The sequence below is a fragment of the Balaenoptera borealis genome (assembly GCF_965194805.1).
Source record: "Balaenoptera borealis genome assembly, chromosome: 2".
Taxonomy (NCBI): domain Eukaryota; kingdom Metazoa; phylum Chordata; class Mammalia; order Artiodactyla; family Balaenopteridae; genus Balaenoptera; species Balaenoptera borealis.
Genome location: NC_138867.1, coordinates 20,259,946 through 20,284,366, shown reverse-complemented (window position 1 = coordinate 20,284,366; position 24,421 = coordinate 20,259,946). Strand labels below are relative to the sequence as shown.

The 24,421-nt window shown below is 34.5% G+C and overlaps 1 protein-coding gene across 1 annotated transcript in view; it reads right to left on the bottom strand.

Moving 5' to 3' along the window:
• Positions 1-2,481: 2,481 nt before the first annotated feature.
• Positions 2,482-24,421, bottom strand: part of LOC309623106 (cadherin-12-like) — a gene marked incomplete at its 5' end in the record, with an annotated part of 85,410 nt that continues 63,470 nt past the window's right edge. Inside the window, 5 exon segments of the mRNA XM_082379620.1 lie at positions 2,482-3,880; positions 3,882-4,242; positions 7,147-7,398; positions 11,274-11,391; positions 14,991-15,112. Coding sequence (XP_082235746.1) covers positions 3,745-3,880; positions 3,882-4,242; positions 7,147-7,398; positions 11,274-11,391; positions 14,991-15,112 — 989 coding nt within the window. The 3' untranslated portion in view covers positions 2,482-3,744.

Below are 24,421 nucleotides of genomic sequence, written 5' to 3'. Positions count from 1 at the left end.
TATCACTTGCTTTTCCTCTTTGGCTCAAGATTAGGGCTCTATTTTTAACATTTCTTTCTCTCTCTTCCTATGCACTTCTCTACCATTCCATCTTGATGAAGAATTTTGACAGTTTTTACTTAAGAAGTATTTGTCTGGCTCTCCTGATGTGGAACGTGGTGTGTCAATGTGTAATCAATCACATCCGTACTTCAAAGAATTTTGTGATTCATATTTTGTTTTAAAGATCTCTATGATTCTCATAATTTTATGTAATCAATATGTAAATGAATTAATGGGCTTCATGTAAATGTAACTAGAACTTAAGAGTCAATAAATTTCAGAGGAAACTTAGATAACAACAAGAGCAACAGATTCATTTTACCAAAGAGAATAGATGACAGGAAGCATATTGACGTTTCCAGTTAGTGATAGAATTTGGCTCCATATGACGTTTCCAGTTAGTGATAGAATTTGGTATAAAAGCAATTTTAGATTATTTCTAGTGTATCACACCACTAGTTCACTCTTTTGTGTTGATCTAATACTTCTTTGAACACAAAAGTTACATTTTTAAAAAACATATAACATACATATGTTACATAGAATATGTCCACATATATTTCTGTAAAGGTAAACATGCAACGTAATTAAAAAGTTATGCATGATTATTATTAATAGTCAAAATCCCCCATGTAAATTCTAAGGAATTTTTATATTGCTTAACTCTTGAATGAAGGCCAGTTACTGTGATGTTATAAATAAAAAAGAATCTCAAGTTATTTATAAGTATTGAAATATTAGGCCTACTGCTTTCAGTAGTGTGAAAGATATCCCATAATATTTCCAATATATGAGCACCAAAAGACCTCTTTTCACCTTGTCACTTTTGTGGTTTCCCGTTGTACATGAAATTATTTCCATTCATGGTTTTTGTTTTGCTTTGTTTTGTTTTTTTCACATTGTTTGTTTGTTTGATGTAAATCAAACACTTTTTTGTTTTTTTTTTTCTGTTAACATCTGTGTGGTTGTTATGGGCTGAATTGTGTCCCCTAAAATTCATATTTTGAAGTCTTGACCATCAGTACCTCAGAATATGACTATATTTGGAGATAAGGCCTTTAAATAGTTAATTAAGATAAAAAGAGGTCATATGAGTGGACTCAGTATGATTGGTGTCCTTAGAAGAAGAGGAATTAGCCCAGGGGAAAGACCACATGAAGACATGGAGAAATGAGAGCCATGGACAAGCCAAGGACAGAGGCCCTTGGAAGAAACCAACTCTGCAGACTCTTATCTTAGACTTCTAGATTCCAGAACTGCAAGGAAATAAATTTCTGTTTTTTTAAGCCACCCACTCTGGTGGTGCTTTGTTATGGCAGCCATAACAAACTAATGCAGTGGTGTAACAAACATAAAAGATAGAGGTACTAAAAAAAGATGATTAGTGTGGAGAAAGTAAGATCCACCAATTTCATGTACTTGCTTAGTATCTCAGCTGTGTGGTTTGAAATGACCTGCCCCTCCCAAGTTTTCTTTGTGCTGTCATTGCTTCTGATATGTGAATGCATGCAGAGGCACTCAGATTCTCTAGCAAGGTGCAACATGCAGTAATTCCTGACAAGAATCATTTGGTCAGCTGGAAGTGATTTGCATATTAACCTTCTTCAAAGGGCCTCACATCATGGCATACCCAGTCATATTGCTGGGGAAAACCTAGATGTTGACTTAATTTTTGCTCCAGAGTGGTTATGACATCGTCAGCTTTTTAAAAATTACATAAATATTTCCCAAAGCAAATTATACTGCAAATTATCACACTACATCAAGATTCTATTGAAGTTCCCAGGGATGAGACAAAGGTGAAGTCGAAGTCCTGAGAGGAGGAAAAGGAATTCAACAGTTGTTCTTGGTAAGGATGACAAGGAGAATCTGCAATTATGAGACATAAAAAGAGCGATGGGAAATGCAGATTCAAATGGCCTAATTGCCACAACATAATTATCAGTTATATATTTTGAAGTAAGCATTTAATAATAAATAGGACTGAATATAATTTGCCTATATTATTTATATTTCTAACTGTTTTCCCCATGTGTGAATTTTTGCTTTCACACTTTGCAATACAAATATAATTATAAATATTTCATAAACACAGGTATTGATGATGTCTGCAGAATGGATCTATAAATAACTTTTATTTTGTTTTAATATTTCAGTAGTCACTTGTATATTTATAATATTAAGAAAATATATTATTACCTTATAGTTAGTTACCTGTTTTGTTAAGTGTATTTCTGGATAGTGTAAAGTTCATTTAAAAGTAATGTAATGAGTGTAGCTTACCTGTCTGCTTATAAAATCTAGTATTTCTAGTATTAGAAATCTCATCAAATTAAAAAGTAAAAGTTTTTACAGAGGAGGTTTATGGTATTGTTTATATTAGAATTATTGTAGATGATGCGTAAAGAAGCCTCTCTGAGCTCCAATATAATAACGATATTCACAAAGTTGAAATCCATGTTAATAAAATAAATCAACTACCAGATTTTGCATTTGTGTTCACTTTAAGAGTTAGTATTTGGTTTGAATTTTCTGAAGTCCCTGATCTTTCATTTGTTTGGTACTGCTTAATAAATATTTTTAGACATGCTATAAATCCATTCTGTATTATTTGATAAATATTTTATTTTCTTTGTTCATGAAAGAATCACTAGACTGTAAGAAACTCTGAGAAGCTGTATATCAATTTCTCTTCCCCTGTTTAAATCAATGACATTTTTTTTTCCCAAAAAAATGTTTCATGAAAACACAACTTAAATTTTATCTATGACTGAAGACTGCAATGATCTGGTGATTTGCTAAAACCAACCTTCCACCCTTCCACACCCTGGCACAATATTAAAACAAAACTAATATTTATTTTAATGTGGAGCTTCAGCCCTGAGGCCTCTCTTTATAAAGAGGATTTTTTAAAATTTTCTTTTTAAAAATTTTATTTCTTTGGAAAACAATGAATATTTTCATGAACACCTTTAATAGGAACCAATATTAAGATCAAACATTGCTTTTAAAATTTGGGACTTACATATTGAATTTGATATTATCGCATTTATTTCACTTTTCTCAGAGGGTAGGAAAAACAAATGTGTTTTGGCATACAGTTTAAAAAAGAAAAAAAAGAGCATTTTCATTATAAGAAGATGGAGTTCAGAAAGTATTCTTCTTTTTTCCTTAAAAGGAATGAGAAGTCTGCGTGTTGCTATTGCTCCTTGACATAAAGCCAGTGTCTTTGTTTTATGTCCTCTGTGTCTGAATCCCGCAAAGCCATCACAGCACAGTGTACTCTACACGACTTTAAATAATAAGAGTTTCAATAGGCACTTTAGTGGAATTAAGAAAAATCTAACACTCTTCCACCGTGATGCCACATAGCTATCTTCGTTCTAGGTTGTCACGTCAGTAAATTGTATTTAATAGGCCTGAGCTTGTCTCAAGTGTGTTTCCAAAATAACAGAACAAAACCAAGCAAGTACACATTTTAGGAATTACCTTGTGTTGGCAGAGTAAACCAAAACTGACAATATGATAAATATAGCAACTTGCTAGAAACCAAATAATCAAAGGAATCTTGTCCTAGAAAGCCTGGTATGTGTGTTTGTGTGTGTCGTGTGTGTGTGGTGTGTGTGTAGAAGTGTGATTTCTATTTATGTTCCTTTCTCTTAAATTTCTTTTGTTGGTTGTGTTTTAGCCTTTGCTTCTCCCCTAAGTGACTTTATCAGTGTTATAACTCTCTTCTTCACCAAACATGTCTGCCAAGACTTTAAAGCGCGGTCCCCAGTCTGTTAGATAGGTGTAGTCCTGGTCCGCTTCCATGGTCAGAGACTCTATGGAACTAAGAGTCGGCTACTGATCCATCGCCTTCATAGGCATATGTCGCCAATGAATCGTATGGTGGGGCGGTGGGGTCCACATCATTTTCCTGTAGCCTTTGATTAATGAAATCCCTTATGTCTGCGTTATCTTCCACTGGTGGTCTCTGACGAGGCAAACAGAGAGAGTCTGGTTTTATATCCCTGCGAATTTTGTTATCTTCAATCACTTTTGGGTTTCTCAGAGCACCAATGTCGAAAGCCTGGGTGTCCTCCTCCCCACCTCCTTCATCATCATAATGGATAACATTGTCTCTGATGTCTTCTTTAGAGGTCATCAGGGTGTCTTTCTTCTTCTGCCTTCGCAGAGCTACATACAGCACAACTATGGCTAGAACAAGACAAAAATTGCGATATGAGAATATGTCAGCCCATCTCTCCATAAAAAATAAAATTGATCAGGGCTGGCTGAGTGTTTTTAATGGTACCCCATTATTTTCAAAGTAAACATACTGTAATCTATAAGGGTCATATCTATGTTGACTTTTTTTCATTGTTTAAATTCAACTTCATTTTGAAATTGTAGCTAATATGAAACCATAGCAAAATTATTCACAAAAATCAAACAATTGTAGCCTTATATTTAACATGCATTGTATTTAAATATCTCAGTGTCATGTAAAAAGTGTGCGTTACAAAATTTAAAAAGAAAGAAAAGAATGGTTGTTCCAATCATACAGAGAACTGTATAGTATTGAAGTAATAAAACTTGAATATTGTTTGCCCATAGCTAACACTTAGATATTATTCATACCTATATTTCTCAGTTGTTAACATTACTGTATTTATAATGAAATAAACACAAATTACGTGACACTTTTAAATACAATAAACAAGAAAGAGAGAGAGAGAATATAGAATATAAGGGCCTTAGCTTTTCAAATTATGTCAGCTAAGACCACAAATTATTTAAATTTCTGTGTCCTACCATATTGAGATATTTTCCAAACCAAAAGTCTAGTATTCAGGTTACCTTCTTGAAGCAAGATAATATTTTGAAATAGTTAATTTATAGACCCTCATTATTGAATATCTCTTTGTTCCCCATTAACTCACAGCCGTCATTACATCAACAGTGTTTATTTTTTTTCTGGGAGTAAATAAGCACAGGTTCACACCATGAAGTCAGTGCTCAACTTTGCCCGGCATAATACTCCCCCCCTCTCCTCCATAGTGGTGGCAATAGATTGAAAGCCAAAGTGTTTGATTTACCATAACAGAGTCTGGAAGAAAGACTCTTGTCATAGGATTAGAAAGTAGGAGACTGCATGATGATAAAAGCCCATTTATTCCCTCTTCTTCCAAAATTAAGGAGGAAGACAGAGGAGATATAGGTAGAGTTTCTGTACAATGGGCCTTGCAGAGATGTTTAGCACTCTGCACTCCTTCCAGGCTTTAGGCAAATCTCAGAACTAAAAGCACTATTGTTTGTTCACCCAGAGAGTGTGTGAGAGACTGTAAACCTCACAGAGAAACCCTGCATATGTATAAAATGGCTTTAGAGTATCTATGGCTGAGAAAGAGACTAGTTAGATGTGCTTGAGGGTCAAATAGAAGTTCCCAAGCACCACAAGATTCTCATGCTACCTCTCACCCTAAAAAAGACATTAAAATGGCTAAGAATCTACTGGAATATCTAAAGGGGTATGAGATTGGCTAAGGAGATCAAAGAATAGACGGATTTGTAAGCAGACCCCATGGCAAGACTAAGAGTGTCAACATTCGCAGCTGTGTACTAGCAATCCACAACTAGGAGCAGGGTGGACACTTGGTAAATGTTTGGATGAATGAGTGGCAGATGACAGTACGTGATAATGCTAACCTAAGCAACATGAATTGTTACACTGTAAGAGGGCCAAAGAGGACAAAGACCAGCATCCAGAATATGCCAAATCATGCTAGGTGGATACGGAAATACTCTGGGACTCAGACAGCCCCCAAGAGTATGAAAAAGAAGCGCTTGTTTTGAAGTTAAACACCTAATTGATCTTGCTCAACTTCAGGTGTGAGAACACTATTTTGCATCTTCCCTTTTAAAGGGGTTTATATCATCAGCACAAACAGATGTCAGATATAATTTATAATTCTAAATTTTAAGGACATAAAGAATACTTTGTTCTACACATCAAGGTTATTTGCGTGGAATTAATATCTGCATCATGCAAATTGGACCAGAACTCTACCCTCCAAACCAAAATGAGCTTCTGACTCAGAGAATGTTCTTCACAAATTAGTATATAATGCCTTGTACCATGCTTTACACCCTAGTAAGTTTTTAAAATTCTGTTTTCTATCCTAGAGATAAAGGTAGGTATGTGCATTTGTCAGAATATTTTGGTTAAATAATAAACATGAATATATAAGCTGATCCCACAGTGCCCAACTGTACTTCTGTTGCAATTTTAATTTAAAGGAATGCTTAGAAAAATAGAAAATCTGTCTTTGCTTTTGTGAATCTGGCAGCGAATGAATAAATGAAATACAGTCAGCTGAACAGAGCTGATGTAAGAGGGAAACCCCTAAAGTAGGTTTTCATTCTCACAGAGATGTTACAGAATACATTTACTTCAATCCTTTCCCTTTGCTGCACTTCTTGATATTTCACTGTGTTCTGTTCTGTTCTAGTGGGAATGGTTAGAGTTTTTGATGTGAGGAGATCTGAGAAAAGTGGAATAAGAATTGTGTCTGGCCAGCACTTTAGACAGGAAAAAAAATTTGGAGGTGCTTTTACCTTCTACTTCTTTCCTGTTCTTTCTCTTTTCTTTATTTCTTTATCAAACTGGTACTTGACAACTACTGTTCATCTAGTATAATTTTAAAGGTTATACAACACTTTATTAGGCAGCAATAATTACTAGGATGTAAAAAATGAATTTAAAACCGTTGCTGCAAATGAGATATTTGTCATAAAAAAGTTCATCGCAGCAAGTGCCACAAACTGTTATTACTTGAAAATTCCCTAGGGCTTGAACATACTTTTATATTTTTGATGATGTTATTGATTTATTTCTATTGGTATATTTCCATGTGGAATAAAATAGAAAATTAGCACTCATAATATAATTAACTTTAATAATAATTATATAATTCAGTATAGATAGATAGTCTTCCTTCTATCCAAATGTAGCATCTCAATGAAGAAAAACTGATTTACATGCTAAAATGAGGAGTGAGATACACAAAGAAGGGAGGGGGAGAGAGAGAGGGAGAATATGTGATTAATATTGAAACCAACCTAAGAGTATAACAATGCACAGTAGGATTGCAATCAAAGCCCCGGTGCTAAGTCCTACAGGAAGAAAAATTGCTTCCACGTTACAAGACAGGATGGTACCATCAGAGTCACATCTACAAACTCGAATAGTCATTGTGTTTGTGCTGCTCTGGACAGGATAACTGCTGTCTTCTATTACAACAGGGAGGAAATACAACTCTTGCTGCCTGCGGCTGTATCCATTTCTTCGGGTTTCAATGCCAGCTGTGTTGTCTACAAAACATGACATTTATGATAAGATGGTTACCATGAGCATCACTTCAGATCTTCAAGTTGGTATCTGTTAAACAGTAGGAAGCTCTTCTTGAGTCAGCAAAATACATCCATATTTTAATTCTTTCTTTTATCATTATGAAAGCTGCCAAAATGTAATCAAATGTATTCAAAACAATCCTTAGGAAAAGAAGAGACATTAATCTTGTCTGGTGTACGAATTAAATTTTCTATTCAGAAAGAATAGAAAATTGTTTACAAGACAAGAGTATGTTGTGTTGACAGACTATTTTTTATGACATCAAAATCTCACAGAGAAAAAATACTTCAGCGGATGTTTTCTTACATGATTAGAAGAGCCAAGATTACAAAGGATGAGTCAGTATAACATCTTACCTAAGAACCTGTTCTTTAAAATTGACAAATATCAATATAATATTTCAGATAAAGCTTGATTTTTGATGTTTCCCTAATCCATATCTATAATACATATATATGTATATGTGTGAATATATATATATGTTTTTTTCACTTTTGCAAAACATCATAAGAAACATGGAAAGGAAAATAAAATGTGTGAGAAACATCGATTCATTAAAATATTTAAATATCATGAATTATAATAATCATCACTTTAATATAATCACAAAAGTACTTCATTTTAATTTTGATACAATGAATGATACAACATTTACTTGGAATAATCCAAGGCAATAAGAATTTAAAATTTTATATTAGTACAACTAATATTTCTATTGAAAGTGTTATTTTGCATGCACTTGTTCTTTACTTCTTTTATTTCTGTACAGAAAAGTGGAATTTTTGTTTTATTCATAACACTATTTCATTTTTGGAGTCTATTGAAGTCACTCCCAGAAACATTTTGCTGTTTTTTAGAAATGTACTAATATTTAGTCCACTGTAGCCATACATGATACCCACTTTGGAATCAGGTAAAATAATTTTAGAAAGATATAGTACTCATTAAAATACAAGAATGTCAGAAAAATGTTACTATATCAGTAATATTCCATTCATTCTATTTGTAGATTCTAATTTCAACAATGAAAAATTAAGCACCTTCTCTATACCCATTTCAGTAGGAAGCACAAAACTGAGAAAAGTTTATGTGATAAGATAGAATTTGGCAGGGGAATATCAATTTGTCATTACACAGAGGATATTTTTAAATTGAGAAACAAAATATAAACCTGCCAAATGTCTATTATAATATTCCCACTAAGAGTCAGTGGTGTTAGGCACTTGTGTTGACGGTAGGAATAGAAAAATGGGGACTAGTTGAATCAATATTGAAATCTTCAGCCATTGATGGTTGTATACTTGAGTCTGGGGAAAGGAACAGTCAAGGATTAAAGCCTGAAACCTGGGTGAAAGTGATTAATAGAAATAGGAAGTCAGAGACTCCGGTATATTTGCACTTAGGGAGCTAAGGGTTTGATATTCTTGAACATGTTATGTCAAAAGGCAGTCTCCCCTTTTTTAAAGATTTATTTTCAACCCAGTATTATTATTGATATGTGACCATATAGAATTCATTATGCTGTCCATGGTGGGAAGAAAAAAGACATATTAAAGCTCATTATCACCCGTAAAATGGTTTCCATCGATTGACAGATAAAGAAAATGCGATATATATTGTATATACACACAATGGAATATTATCCAGCCATAAGAAAGAAGGAAACCCTGCCATTTGTGACTACATGGATGAAGCTGGAGGGTATTATGCTAGTGAAATAGACCAGACAAAGACAAATACTGCATGGTAACACTTATATGCGGAATGTAAGAAAAAAAAAAAAAAGCAGAACTCATAGAAATAGAAAGTAGAAAAATGGTTGCCAGGGCCTGGGGGTGGGAGAAATAGGGAGAGGTTGATAAAAGGGTACAAACTATCAGCTATAAGATGAATAAAGTCTGAGGATCTGACATATAGCATGGTGACTGTAATTGATAACACTGCACAGTATAATTGAAATTTGCTAAAAGAATAGAACTTAAATGTTCTCACAAGAAAAAAAAAAAGGTGAAAAAAAGTGTCTATCCATTTAAACAAAAAAACTTAAAATTACACTTAAAATATATCAAGATAAAACAGGGGCTATGGTAAATGGCATGAGTGGCAAATACATGTTCAGATCATGACAAAATACTATACTTTGAGGCAAGATGATCTGATTCATATTATTATGATTAATCATATATAGATTCTCCAGCAAAGATAAAATGGTGGAAAATAGTCAATACTTTCATTCCTGAATGATGTGACCATCTACTTAGTTACCCAAGCCAATGATCTAGAAGTCGTATTAGTCTTCTTCTTCATCATATTTACATACGGAATCTAGGAGATCTAGAATGAAGCTCTATGTATTCTATCTCCAACCACTCACCTCTATCCTCACAGCCATTACCTTAATCCATTGGATTATCCTAATCCAAGATTCTCTCATCCATTTTCTACAATAGTATCAGAAGTAGTCTTGTATCCTTCTATTGTCTTTTCCAAACTGCATCCAGACTGATTTGCTAAAGTGCCAATCTGAATATGTTAAACTCTTGTGTAAACCTTTCAAAGACTTCTCAGGTCATTGGATTTAAGTTATACACTCTTTAAATGACTTGTAGACAGGTTGACCGTATGGTCCAGTTTGACTTGGACAGCCCTATTCTAGGTGTGCTGCTCTAATTAAAATTACAAACACTGTCCACTGCTATTCTCAAACATACTCCAGTTTTCATGATAAAACATGTGGCATCCCTACCTATTAGGCCTTTCATAATTGGGACCTTGTTTCATTCCCAGCCATTCCTCACATTACGTTATTAGATGGCGTAAATCTTATTGAATTTCCTTCTGTGACTCTAATTTCCTTCCCCCAAGTATTTGAAGAAAACTAACTTTAACTTTCTCAGAGCATCCTTTGATTCCTATCAATCATCACCATCATTATATCATCCATCTTATCACTTGTTCATTTGTTCCATAAGCATAGAATCTAGCAAGAATTAGCTTTTTTCTACCCAATATTATGAACTCAGGAGTTTTTATTCCCTATATTATGTCTACAGAAACTTAGAAGAGATAAAATATCCAAAGTCACAGAACAAATAAAGTCAGAGCAACTGATCAGTACTTAGCTTTATTATATCTAATCCAGGGTCCTTTATATTTTTGTAGATTGTAGTAGCAGCAGATGTGATAATATTAGTATTAGTGATAGTAATGGTAGTAGCAGTGGTGGTAGAAATTTAAGTGTAGTTATGATGGCAGAGGTGGTAGCTAAAATTACCTTAAAGGTAATAGGTTTTAGGCATTGTGTTAAAGGATTTGCATACACTATTTTATTTAATAAATAAACCCTGAGGTTAATTTATTTTAACTATGAGGTTGAAATTCTTTAGTATAATTTAATATATCGATAATCTGCCATTAGGTAGTAATGCAGTGGGAGTGAAAACCTATATCATCCTCATTACAAAGCCTGTATTCTTGACCTGCGCCATACCATGTGTTATTCAAAAAAACAGTTACTTGTATGTACAAGCAGTGCATGTAGAACAAATGATATATTTAAAACATGAAAAGTATTCAATTTCCCAGATAGCCTATTGTTTGTTTGACTCATTAAGGGAATGTCCACATTATAAATGGAAGTAATTTGCCTCATTAGATATAGTCTATATAGGTTAACATTTAGCTTACTGCTAGCCATAAAATTTTGTATTTCTTATATATGGATTTCTATATTTTTATGAGCTTGAGTGCTTTTAGGAAGAGCATGGATTTCTACATTTGTGTCCTTTTACAAAGTTGCATGATAAAAGGTAAATTTTTATGTTGTTAAACTTACTTCTGAAGTCCCGAACTGTAAAATTTGGTTTGATGGCAGCTTCAGGTGATAATTTAAAGGAGAATTGCTGCCCAGCAGGTGAAAGATCTCGGTCTGCAGCGCTGACTATCTGAATTATCTGAAACAAAGTTGGGATGAGACTTGAAATCAGTCATCAGTTTCAAAGGGAACTCTACACACCAGGCTAATAAGTTTTTTTAATGAAACATGCAAGTAAACAGAAATGACATTTTTCGAATTCATATCAGTAGGCCAATTATTTACAAATATTTTAATAAACAAATAGCTAAATATTTACAGTTAATAATGGCAGGTACAAGTATAGGGTATGGGCTACTTCCAAATCGATATCTACATAACTAAAAAGGTTAATGACATTGAAAATTCTCACTAATAAGCAAAATAAAATTAAAATGTACTTGCTTGCATTTTAAATTACATGAAATAAATGCTTTCTAACCTGATTATTTAAAAGTCCTTGCAAAGCAAAATTTTAGTATCTTCATGTTTGTGAGAATGAGTTTTATTTTCATAACTAAGTAAAATGATGAGAAAGAGATACACAGGATGTAGATCTGTTTTTGTTGTTATGTTTCCTTTCCCCCAGTGGATAAGATACAAATTGTGTTTTCATAGAATATTTTTTCTTAAGAAGTAAGTATGACCAATCTTGTTTCAAAATTTTTCCTAAATTGTTCCCATAAGTGTGTAATCTAAGTAGTTAAAATTCTGATACTTCAATGAGATGCCCTGAAGAATTTGGAGGTTAACTTCCAAGAGCCAAACTATGAAACTGATAATTCACTATATACGTAAGCAAATCAGAATGGCTTTGAGGTATTTATTAACATATCCAATGGTTTTGCATCAGGAAGAATTTCAGGAAGTGTGTGCCAAAGAGGATAAAAGCAGTGTGCTGCTCAGGTGACCACACTCTTAGACTAAGTTTGAATGTGCCAGGGGAAGACCTTAGATTTCAAGTATGACATCCTGCTCCCAGTGGGCAAAGCCTGCATCCTGTGCTCTTAGATTGATGCCATTAAACATGTCAGTTATTTATCCCTTTTTGTTTTTATTCCGTGGTTGAAACCCAGTCTTATGACTATGATCTACCTTCCCATATAGCTGTGTGTGCTCGTAGGCACACACAGAAACACACAGGAACTCACAAATGTATACACTGGGGCTTCTAGTGTCTAGTGCAGTACTAGTACTTTGTATTTTGACAATGGGTCCTCTAATGAGAAATTCAGTTCCCTATTTTAGTGTAAATCAGTCACACAGGATCTATTTAGCCTTTAGAATTGTCATGGATTCAACACCGAAGGCTAAATATGGCAATTTAGTCAAATAATTACCATACAGACCCTGTAAAACTTCAACTTTCCTTCACATGTGCTCAGATTACTATATCTCACCCATAAAATTTCTTTAAATTATGTGGGGATTAATTTGTGAAGTTCTGTTTTGTTTTGCCTTTGCTATCAACTAGCACAATTATTTACTAAATTAACATCAAAACTTATCAAGAACATAACTTTACAATGGAGAAACATCCTTTAAAACAGCATACGGAGATGAAATTTTTGGTATAAACTGGTACTTATCTGTAATTGACACTTGAGAGTTATTGCCCTAAGTAAAACAACTCCCTTACTTCATTGGTTCATCATGTAAATCACTATGGATTTATATAGCATCATCTTTCTTTTCTCTTACTTCTTTTGAATATAGATAGACACATAGATACATAGCTAATAAGGCATACGTACATATATACATGCATGCATATTCAATTATAGTCCAGAAGAGATAGATAGTTCCTATGCATAGTTTCTAGACAAGGGTCAGGATGGCTGGGGTCAAAAGCAGAAAATGCTCATATACTACATTTCAGACATTTCAGGGTTATGTTTTGTATGGAAATGTGGCCCAAGAGGACACAGAATACCCCACAGGTATTTATTAGAAAAAAAGAGCTTCCAATGTCCACACAGATTCCTTACCACTTTGTCTAAATATAAGAAAATCAAGTTATCTCTAATAACTTCTACTATTCCCAACTTTTTAAACTCTTTAATTTACTGGAAAAACATAGAAGCATTAAATAGAGTTCTATTTCCAAAAGGCTTTCACTTAGTGCATTACAAAATTCTGATTGCTGTGAAATAATTAATGTTCCTAAATTACCTAAAAATAAAGGATTGGATTTTTGGGGTGGCAGTAGAAGGCTCTGAAAAGTGGAGAATAGCTAAGTTGTAGAATTTTGGTAAACCTCTTATAACTCTGCAAACAACCAATTCAGGTTATTTATTTATGTAGACATTTATGCAGCATCTACTATTTCAGACAATAAATCAGGCACTAGGTTCACCCCATGTAAATTTTGGATGCATTTAAAGTGATAAAGTATTAAAACTTTAAAAAAATTTATTTCTGTGTCTATTCAAAATTAACGATCCAAATTTATCACTTGGGAAAATATGACTAAGTCATACTGTAATAAAGTTAATACTTTCCCCAAATTATCAAAAGCAGTAATAAAGCAGCACGGTCCACTAGAAGTTCCTGTACTGATGGAAATACTGTAGATCTAAACTAATAAAAATGGTAGCCACTCGTCTCATACAGCTACTGAGCACTTGAAGTGGGGCATGTGTGAATGAGAACATTTACTTTAACTTGTATTTAATATTAATTTAATACCTATAAGGCTAGTGAACATCACAGGATTAGAACTATGGGACAAATATTCTATGAAGCAGTAGAAAACATTCAAATTGAAACAAATACTAGATATTAAAAAAGGACCTTTTTCAATAAAGATACCGTTCTAAATATTGAGATATTTCTTCAAGTAAGAATTAAAACTTCAAATTTACTTAAATGAGTAGTTATGCTATTTAAAGGTAATTGAAATAGACAGCAAAGCAAAGCATACTGATGTATTTTTCTTTTGGAACCTAGGTATACAATTTTGGATTAATTATATTCTTGTTTCATATCACACTCTTACCATTTGCTCATGACTGGTTCCTATCATATTATATTATGTTATATTACATTATATTATATCATATCATATTATATATTCACTCATTCATTTTTAATAGTGTAGAAAAAAGCTAGCTACCCACCATGGTCCACATAAACTCTAGGATTTTGACGACAACTTTCATCAACTATATGGTCCTTCCTCATATCCTCTCCCCACCAGAACCTCCCTCCAGAGCAATACGTAATAAGAAAATGTAATTCAGATAGCTTGAATAACCCAGATGCTCTACTCAAGGCCACCAGAGAAAGCTTTCCATTTTTCAAGGGCTTAAGAATTGTTATGCACCCTTTCATAAAAGCATGTGAGCAAAGCAAGAAATACTATAGAAGAATGTAGTCTAAAGTTGCTTGCTTCCTGGATTTAGAGTCACAAGTTCTTTAGAAATTCCACAGTATACAAATGGAAAACAGCAGAATCTGCAATCCTAGAACTTTTAGTTATACAAAGAATATTCACTAGGCCATCATCACTTTATCCCCTGTGGTATTAACTCCACATCCAAAACATACCATTAATTCAAAAGAATTTACTATCTTTTATGGTTTCTTTTATGAAGACATAAGATCCATGTGTGTATATTCATGCAAGGTCATATAACCTAAAACACATGCATATAGTGGGTGTTTATACACTCTTAATTAACAATATTGATAAGATACCTGTCCTGGTTTGGCATTTTCACACACAGCTGTCTCATATGGCACAGATATTTCTGGAGGAAATTCATTGACATCTAGGACATTAATTAATATGTTGACTCTGCTGGTTAATAATGGGTTACCTGTTAAAAATATAAAAGGAGAAAAGATGATTACAAAATCTGATCAGTTATTGCTCTTATAGTAAATAGCATTAACATTTAAAAAAATCAGCATTCATATGGAATCCAAAGGACCTTTCCTTTATGGGAAGCTGAGGCATTGTGCCAAATATAAATGATAAAAAGATGGATTTATATGCAGACACTGCTATATTTAAAACAGATAACCAACAAGGACCTACTGTATAGCACAGGGACCTCTGCTCAATATTCTGTAATAATCTAAATGGTAAAAAAATTTGAAAAAGAATAGATACATGTATATGTATAACTGAATCACTTTGCTGTACACCTGAAACTAACACAACATTGTTAATCAAATATACTCCAGTAAAAACATTTTTTTTTAAATTATAATAAAAAGAGATGAATACTGGCGCTATCAATGTCACGCTGTCAGAGCACCAGCAGTGCACTATACCAGTATTTATCCCTGAAAATCAACACCAAAGTTAAGGTCAAACATTTAGCTGGTATTTCATCACAAGTGTAGCCATCATACCAGGGTTAGTTCACAGGATCAATCTTCACTAATAGTGATATTTTTCACTGGATAAAACATATGCTTTTCTATGTTGTGTCTATAACTTTATTGGGTAGTATCATCTACATATTTAAATAACTCTCTCAAAATGATTCCTCCAAAAAAGGATGATAAACTCCAAGAATGAAGGAGAGACTGCTTTGCATAGACGAAAATTAAAATAAATTTAAGGAAGTAGAAATAAGAGAGAGATTGTGGAAAACTATGACGCACCCTGAAATTACTTGCTGGTGATAAGAAAGGAAAGAATAAACAGCCTTTCCTTCTTGAAGTACCAAAAAAATTAGTTTGAAAAATTATCTCTGCCAAAATTCCATCACAATTTTTAGCCCCAGCTTGTGATATATTACCAGCCTCTCTGTCATTTGCTGAAGAAAACCAGAAATAATTAAACTAATAAGGCATAACATAATGCACATCTTTCAACTTATTTATTTTACCTAATGAAGTTTTACAGATGGATAAAGTGCCCCCAATTGTCGAAGGATCTTGTCCAAAGTCACACATCTAGAGGGATGGGGAGTTAATATTCAAACCCAGGACTATGGAAATCCAAATATTATGTTCATTCCACCAGACCTTTTTAAATGATTGGTTATTGTGTTAGATTCTTCATCTGCAGTGCCACTGAAGATTCATAATGTTAGTATTCTTATAGATCTCTATCTGGATGCTTTTAAAGAATGCATACAAATCTCACCACATGACTGATTCTGACAAGCCTACAATATTCTGCTGTGCTAAAATTTATCTAAAAAAAAAAAAAAGCACCGTCAGCCGTAGCTTAAGAAATGTTCACATATTCATATATGACACAGTGAAATCCAACATTGTGTACCAGTGCAGGCACAGATAACATAAAGGGAAGAGAAATGCTATATTTTGTAATATGGGTTGTGTTTATAGAAGGTGTATTGGTAATCTTGGAGAAGGATGCAAAAAATATCTATTTATTCAAAAATTAATATTGGTTACATGGCATTATCTTATCTGGTAGAAAAGGTCTGGTTCAGTTTTTACAAGTTATTTAATCTTTCTGCAGCTCGTGGTATTAATAGGTGCTAATTCATAAGTTTTTAAGTTTGTTGTATTAAATGAGTGTTCTACAGAATGTTAGATTAGTTTTGGTAAATTATCATTACTCTTATCACCAACTGTCATTTGTGGAGATGATCTAGCTCATCTTCTGTTATTGTTATTAAGTATTCATATATCATAAAATACAGATAAAATCAACAGTTTGGTTAAATTAGGTTCACTTTCCTAAACAAACTGTAAATTATCAAAAACTACAGCAAAATCAATGCCTAATACTTCATAATACTTACAATGTACCCATATTCTAAGACACATTTCACAAGTAAGCTCATTTAGGTTTCACAGGCAACTCTAATACAGAGACCATTATTATCCCTTATTGTAGGGGCTTCCCTGGTAGCACAGTGGTTGAGAATCTGCCTGCCAATGCAGGGGACACGGGTTCGAGCCCTGGTCTGGGAAGATCCCACACGCCGCGGAGCAACTGGGTCCGTGAGCCACGACCACTGAGCATGCGCGTCTGGAGCCTGTGCTCCGCAACAAGAGAGGCCGCGATGAAGAGTGGCCCCCGCTCTCCGCAACTAGAGAAAGCCCTCGCACAGAAACGAAGACCCAACACAGCCAAAAATAAATAAATAAATTTATATTATCCCTTATTGTATATGGAACTCTGAAGAACGGAGGGGGAATGTAACTCTTCCAAAAATTCCAAGTTAAAAGTGGTAAGATGGGTTTTGAATCCAAGTGTCCTAGTTTCAAGTCCATGCTCTTAAACTCTATTATATATTAACCTATTCAACTTCTGTACAATGTACAAATCAGCCACTACTTCCTATTTTACTTGGTACATAATTTACAAGTCCCAAGGACATATGAAGAAGAAAGTGTTTTTTTTTCCCTCAGGATTATAGTTTTATTTTAAGTTAGTGTGAGGATGGGGCAAGACTTCTCTCACAATTATGTTTATAGTACAGATTTAATTTTATAATGTATAAATAAGTTATTAATTCAAGCTTATTTTTACCCATGAAAAATTCCCTTTTGGTAGTTTTAAATATAAATCTGCAATATAGATTTGAACATCTGTCCCAATGAGTACTATGGCTCAAAATATGATCAGTATTGTAACATCTTATTATTAAAAGTGTTTCTCAAAGGTGTGCTTTTGGTATTTTAGCTAAGACAAATATTTTGTTGTGTGAGATTTTCCTGTGCACTGTAGGATTTGTAGAAATACTGAATTTTAAATGTCACTAGTCATCACTGTGGAAATTACAAAATAAATGCCCAAACAAGAATAGAGGAAAAACTATAATAACAACAAAGACAAGCTATTCATACTGTCAAAAATGAGTGATGGGTTTATGGGTTTCATTATATAATTCTCTCTTCTACTGCATATTTGTAAAACTTTTTATAGTTAAATGTTTAAAAATGTCACCTTATATTTGTAAATCTGTCTGGGTACATAGTAACATTTCTGTTTGAGAACTACTATACTCAAGTAAGAATTGATCTTTTCCCAAAGTAATATATTTATTAAAGTAATATATATATATATATAAATGTTTTCATTTATAATTCATTAAATGATGTGAAAAAGTAATGACTTATTTCCTTTCTGACTCATCTAATCTTTGAAACAGCAATGATGAAATTTGTTTAAACTTGATTTGGCATGAGCATTATTATCCGAATCTTTGCCAAATTAGAAACTAGTTATCATTGAATACTTAGAAAGTAAATTCAATTATGAACTTTGTAAATATTAAATAACTAAAATCTTACACAATTAATTGCTGTGTTCTTAGTAGTCAAGCCATTTAAACTCCAATTATCACTGACCCATGTTGCTTATATTGCATAACTAGCTTATTAATAGTTTTGGGCTCAGATAAAATTATCGATAATTAATTCTATTTTTGTCCCTCATGGCTTCAAGAATGTTTTGTTAGATCTTCTTTCTTTATCCTTGGTGATATCTCAATCAAATCCCATAACTTTTTGAGTCAATTTGAGTTAGAACTGCCTTATTAGTAGTATTTTAAAGTATGGCTTAAACTAAGAAAATAAAAAAGATTAAGGTGAAATTATGAAAATCAATAACAAAGGAGCAGTGAAATACCATAAGTGAAATACATATTATAAAATAATATTATAAATTTATGTCAGAATTTTAGTTAACATAGATGAACTGGACAGATTCCTAGGAAGACATAAATTGTCATAACTGACTGCAAAATTAAAGAGAAAATCTTAATAGACCTAAAACAAGTGGAAAAAATTAAGCTGTAATTAAAAATCTCCCCACCAAGAAAAAGTCATGCCCTCATGGCTTCACTGAGAAAGTCTATCAACTACTTATAGACCACATAATATCAATTCTTTGCAAACCCTCTCAGAAAATAGAGAAAATAGAGGAGAAAACACCAGCTTATTTGTTGTTTCTTAATACCAAAAGTCAATTTAAAACATCAGAAAAAAACCAAAGCATGGACTAATATCACTCATGAAAATAGGTACAAAAATTCCTTAACAAAATATTAGCAAGTTGATGCCAGAAGCTTATTAGAAAACTAATGTATAATGACCAAATAGCATTTATCCTATGGATGAAAGGTTAGTTTAACATCTAATAATAGTCAATGTGATATATCATATTAACAGAAGAAAGAACAAAAAAATCACATAGCCATCTCAATAGACTCAGCATTAGCATTTGACAAAATTTATCCATTCATGATTTTACTAAAAATTCTCAACAAATAATGAATAGAAGGCAACATCTTCAACCTGACATAGTCCATCTATAAGAAAACCATAGCCAGTATCATACTCAATGGTGAAAGACTAAATATTTTCTCTTTAATATTGAGCACATGGCAAGAATGTCTGCTCTGACCACATATTGACCATTGCACTTAAGGGTTTATCCAGTGCAAACAAATAAAAATAAAAATTTAAAAAGTATTCAGATGGAAAAGAAAACGTATTTTTATCAAAAAATGACCAGACCCTGTAGGTAGGAAACCCTAAAGAATCCACAAAACACTTATAGATCAAATCAAGTATATTAAGGCTGTGGGATAAGAGAGCAATATAAAAAATGGCCATTTTATACCTAATATACTAGCAAAGAAGAAACTGACACAGAACTGAGAAAAATTCAATTCACAATAGAATCAAAGATAATAAAATATTTAGGAATAAATTTAGCAAAATAAAGGTAGGACTTATACACTGAAATTCACAAATCATAGGTGAGAGAAATAAAATGGATTGCTGATGGAAAGGATCACTGTCAGAAATACAAAGTTGTATAGTCATTTTGGAAAATACATTGGAATTTTCTTTAAACCTTAAACGTGAACTTATAAGCCAACAACTCCACTCCTAGGTCTCTCCGCAAGAGAATGAAATGAATGGCCACAAAAAGCCTGTCTGCATATGTGCATGGAAATATTATGCATATAGTCCCAAACTGGGAACAATTCAAATGTCTATCTTTTGGTGAATAGATAAACCGTGGCATATCCATACAATAAAATTCTTCAACAGTAAAAAGGAACAAAACAGTGATACGTGCTACAACAACATGACTGAACCTCAATTATATTATGCTTCATTGATAAGAAAAGAAGACTGACATCACTCCTTACCTGGAGTTTAATTAGCTGCAGAAAGCAAAAAGTTTCAGTGCCTTTGGGTTTCTGAAGTACAAGAGCTATCCGAAGATTCCAGCCCCCAGCTGTCAAGTCTTCCAGACTTCCTGGGGCAGATATTAAGATGAATCCTTTTAGGATTCCTGACCCAGGGCTTCCCTGGTGGCGCAGTAGTTAAGAATCCGCCTGCCAACGCAGGGGACATGGGTTCCAGACTGGGTCTGGGAAGATCTCACATGCTGCGGAGCAACTAAGCCCGTGAGCCGCAACTACTGAGCCTACGCTCTATAGCCCGCAAGCCACAACTACTGAGCCTGTGTGCCACAACTACTGAAGCCCACGTGCCCTAGAGCCCGTGCTCCGCAACAAGAGAAGCCACTACAATGAGAAGCCTGTGCACCGCAACGAAGAGTAGCCCCCACTCGCCACAACTAGAGAAAGCCCGCAGGCGGCAACAAAGACCCAACGCAGCCAGAAATAAATAAAAATAAAATAAATAAATTTATTAAAAAAGAAAAAAAAGAATTCCTGACCCAAAGAAACTCCATTGTAATTTGTTATGCAGCAATAGATAACTAATCCCTGGTGATAAGAAATATTAAAATATATATTAAAAGGAAAGAAGGATTCCAACCATGGGGCTGCAGCTGCGGTGGGCTCCGCGGGGCACATCGCCGTTGTGCCAGGAACAGCAGTCATTGCCAGGGGCCACGCAGGAACTTTGCCCCAGGGGCCTGTTGCTGGGGGTGCAGCTCCCACTTGCCTCCAGGTCTGCACTTCCAGCAAGGCTTCTACTTCCAAGGAGACTGATGCAGCTATCAGCTCCCACAGTCCCCAGGCCTCCTGGAATGGCGTCACCGCCCTTTGGAACCACATGTCACCCTGTCCTGACTCACAGGGCCTCTGAGCCCGCCTACCTGCCCTCTGTGGCTGTGGGTTGGGACTGGGTTGGGGTCTTCTGGGACAGGGAGCCTGGCCTGGGGGGACTGACTAGCAAGTCCAAGGAGGTTGCTGGCACTTTCTGGAAGTCCCTTTCCCCATCATCGGCAGATGGAGATCACAGCTACTCCCAGGAGTCTCAGCCCAAGTCAGCCCCTGCCTGGGAGCTCCTGACCCCACTTCAAAGCCTGGACCTTGAGAGGGAGCAGGACAGCCGGGGCGTTGTCGGTGGCATCTGCATGGACAAGGTGCGGTCAAGACAGAGGCCGCGTGGGTCTTCGACATCCTGCTCCCCTGCACACAGGCCCACTGCCTGGGGTGCTGGTGCCTTAGCAGAAGGGCTGACAGGTCTTCCCTCTGGACTTCATTAAGCCTGTTCCAGCGTCCAGTCCATTCCAGCTACATCATACCCCACATATACCGGGTGAGCACAGAGGCTGAGAAGAGGCAACTTACCAGGAACTCCAAGACCCAAATCAGCAGGATGGGATGCTTATCAAGCTACTCACAATTTATTCATTAACTATGTACATATCTATGTGTTCCAGAGAGTATAATAAACCATAGGCATCAAAGAGGTGTAAGATAAAGTCCCTGATACTAAGAAGTTCACACCTGAGAGGATCCCTATACAAATAGATGAAATACAATATAGTCCATGATGTCAGTAAAATAACATTTTCAATGTAAAAATATTTCTTCTTTTTGAATTCCAATTTTGATATGTGATACTAAAATTTTCTGTACATATCTAAAATATAATTTTTATCCAAATTTCAACCATTAGGTGAGAAGCTCATCAAGTGGTTTTAATTTCTGGAGAAAAATCAGATACTAATTAAGGAGAAAAAAAAAAAGCCTGACATCGTTTTGTATGTGATTTTGATAGAGCAATTTTACTGGTTTAAACTACTCCTAAATAGTATGATTATGATAGTGTACCCATAAGCAGTTGAAAGTTTAAAATAAAATATAAACTATAACAACAAACTTGGATTCTATTATATTTACACATCATATAATAGTGAGAAAAATGGTATCATTTCTAAATTAAGTCCATGAGTATAGTGGTGTTAATGATTATTATTTCCATGTATACAACACATTGAAGGCTTTATGAAATGGTTGAATATTTATAAGTGATTCTTTCTTCAAAGTATGTATTACTTTTCTGTATTACAAGTACTAGTAAAATGTTGCCAATACTAGTATAAATCAAAGTTACCTTTCTTTGAGAATACAAAATATTGATAGTTTCATATAGTTATTCAGGGAAAAAAAAAAGGGAAATATTAAATGGTAGATAAACTACCTAGTCTCATACATGCAAAGTAATGTATTCATGAAGTGTTAAGAGAAAGGCAATTATTTGAGAAAAAATAGGAAAAAATAATGGCTTCAATCCAGAATTGAAACCAATGGTTTTATTTAGTCCTCAGAAGTCAACTACACTCTCTGAGTATGTACATGTCTTCATAGCAACATTAAGCTGTTTTATTTCCACAAATCCATGCTAATATTTAGAGAATTTAGCACACTGGTTCCAACATCAGTATCCATTAGATGACCTGTATCTTGTTTAAAATGGAGATTTCTTGGCAATAATCCCAGAAATTCTGATTCAGTTATGTCTTGAATGGGGTCCAGGAATACTGTCCCAGGTGATTCTGATTCAGGTAACGATAAAGAAGTTGAAGAACAGTAGTAAAAAAGAAAGGGCCAACCGGCATGCCTATTCTCAGTACATGTGCAGATGACTTACAGTGCCCTTTTGAAAAAAGACTGGCCAAATTAGAAAGAAATGTCTACGGCTCAAACACTGCAGAAAATCCAGACTCACCCTTGTCTCTTGATCCTGATGAGGTTAACCTCGGTCACCCAGATGGATACAATGTAACCCAGCCAGTGCAGGTTTACAGGAATGCAGGTCCCTTGCATAACTACCTTCCAGACTCACCAGATGGGGAAAGTTGGAGAAGTGATATATGTCTCTTTGGACATATGTTGAGCTAGGGACATATAGTAGAAACAGCAGAAATGAGGATGGGCTCAAAAACCCACTTAAAAAACTTTGTAATTTCTCCATGTGGTATTTAAGGTTCTGTTTGATAAGGCCTCAGGCTTCCTTTCTTTTCTTTCTTTCTTAAAAATGGAGATATAATTGACATACAACATTATATTAATTTAGGTGTACAACACAATGATCTGATATTTGTGTCGATCTTGAAATGGTTGCCTGAAGCAGGGGTGCGAGGTGTGCAAAAAGTAAATGTGATCAAAGTGTACAGACTTCCAATTATAAAATAAATAAGTCCTAGGGATGTACTGTACAGTATGGTGACTGTACCTAACAATACTGTATTCTATATGAGAATAGAGAGGAGATCTCATGCTCCCTTTCTGAATGCATTTTCTTTACCCTTCCCTACACATTCTGGGCACCAGTTGTACCACCTTACTTGTAATTTCTCATCTTGACATGAGCTTTAATACCTCTCTGCCTTTGCTTAAGATGTTTCCTCAACCTAGAATACCCTCCTTTCCTCCTTTTCAATATCTTCTTCATCTTTTAAAGACTCAGCTCAAATGATAATTCCTGTGTGACATACTATGCTTATGCCTTCAAAAATAATTATTTTAATTATTTTCTCTCTTACAGCACTTTGTATTTTGGTTGCATACTTATGAATTCAACCAGATTGTTGTCTTTCTCACAAAATTTTCAGGCTTAGTGGTTAATATGGTCTCTAGACTTTCTTCACTTTTAGAGAGACTCGTCTAGTTGCCAAGAAACACATCAGGTAGGCAACTTTCTAAAATGGCTCCCAAGAATCCCCACTCCCTGATACCCACATGAGTTACCTCCATGTAATTCTTTGCCCTTAAGTGTGGTCTGGATCTAGTGACTTGCTTCTACTAAACAGAATGGGGGATCGGTGATACCACTGATGTCAGAAATGACATCTTATCACTTTTGCAGGGGAGCAGAACTCTTCTTCAACACGATAAACCCAGGGAGTCATCTGACTCCTCCAACGCCTTCTTCTTCCTGTCTTTTTTCTCTGCTGATGCCAAGGCTGAAGCAGC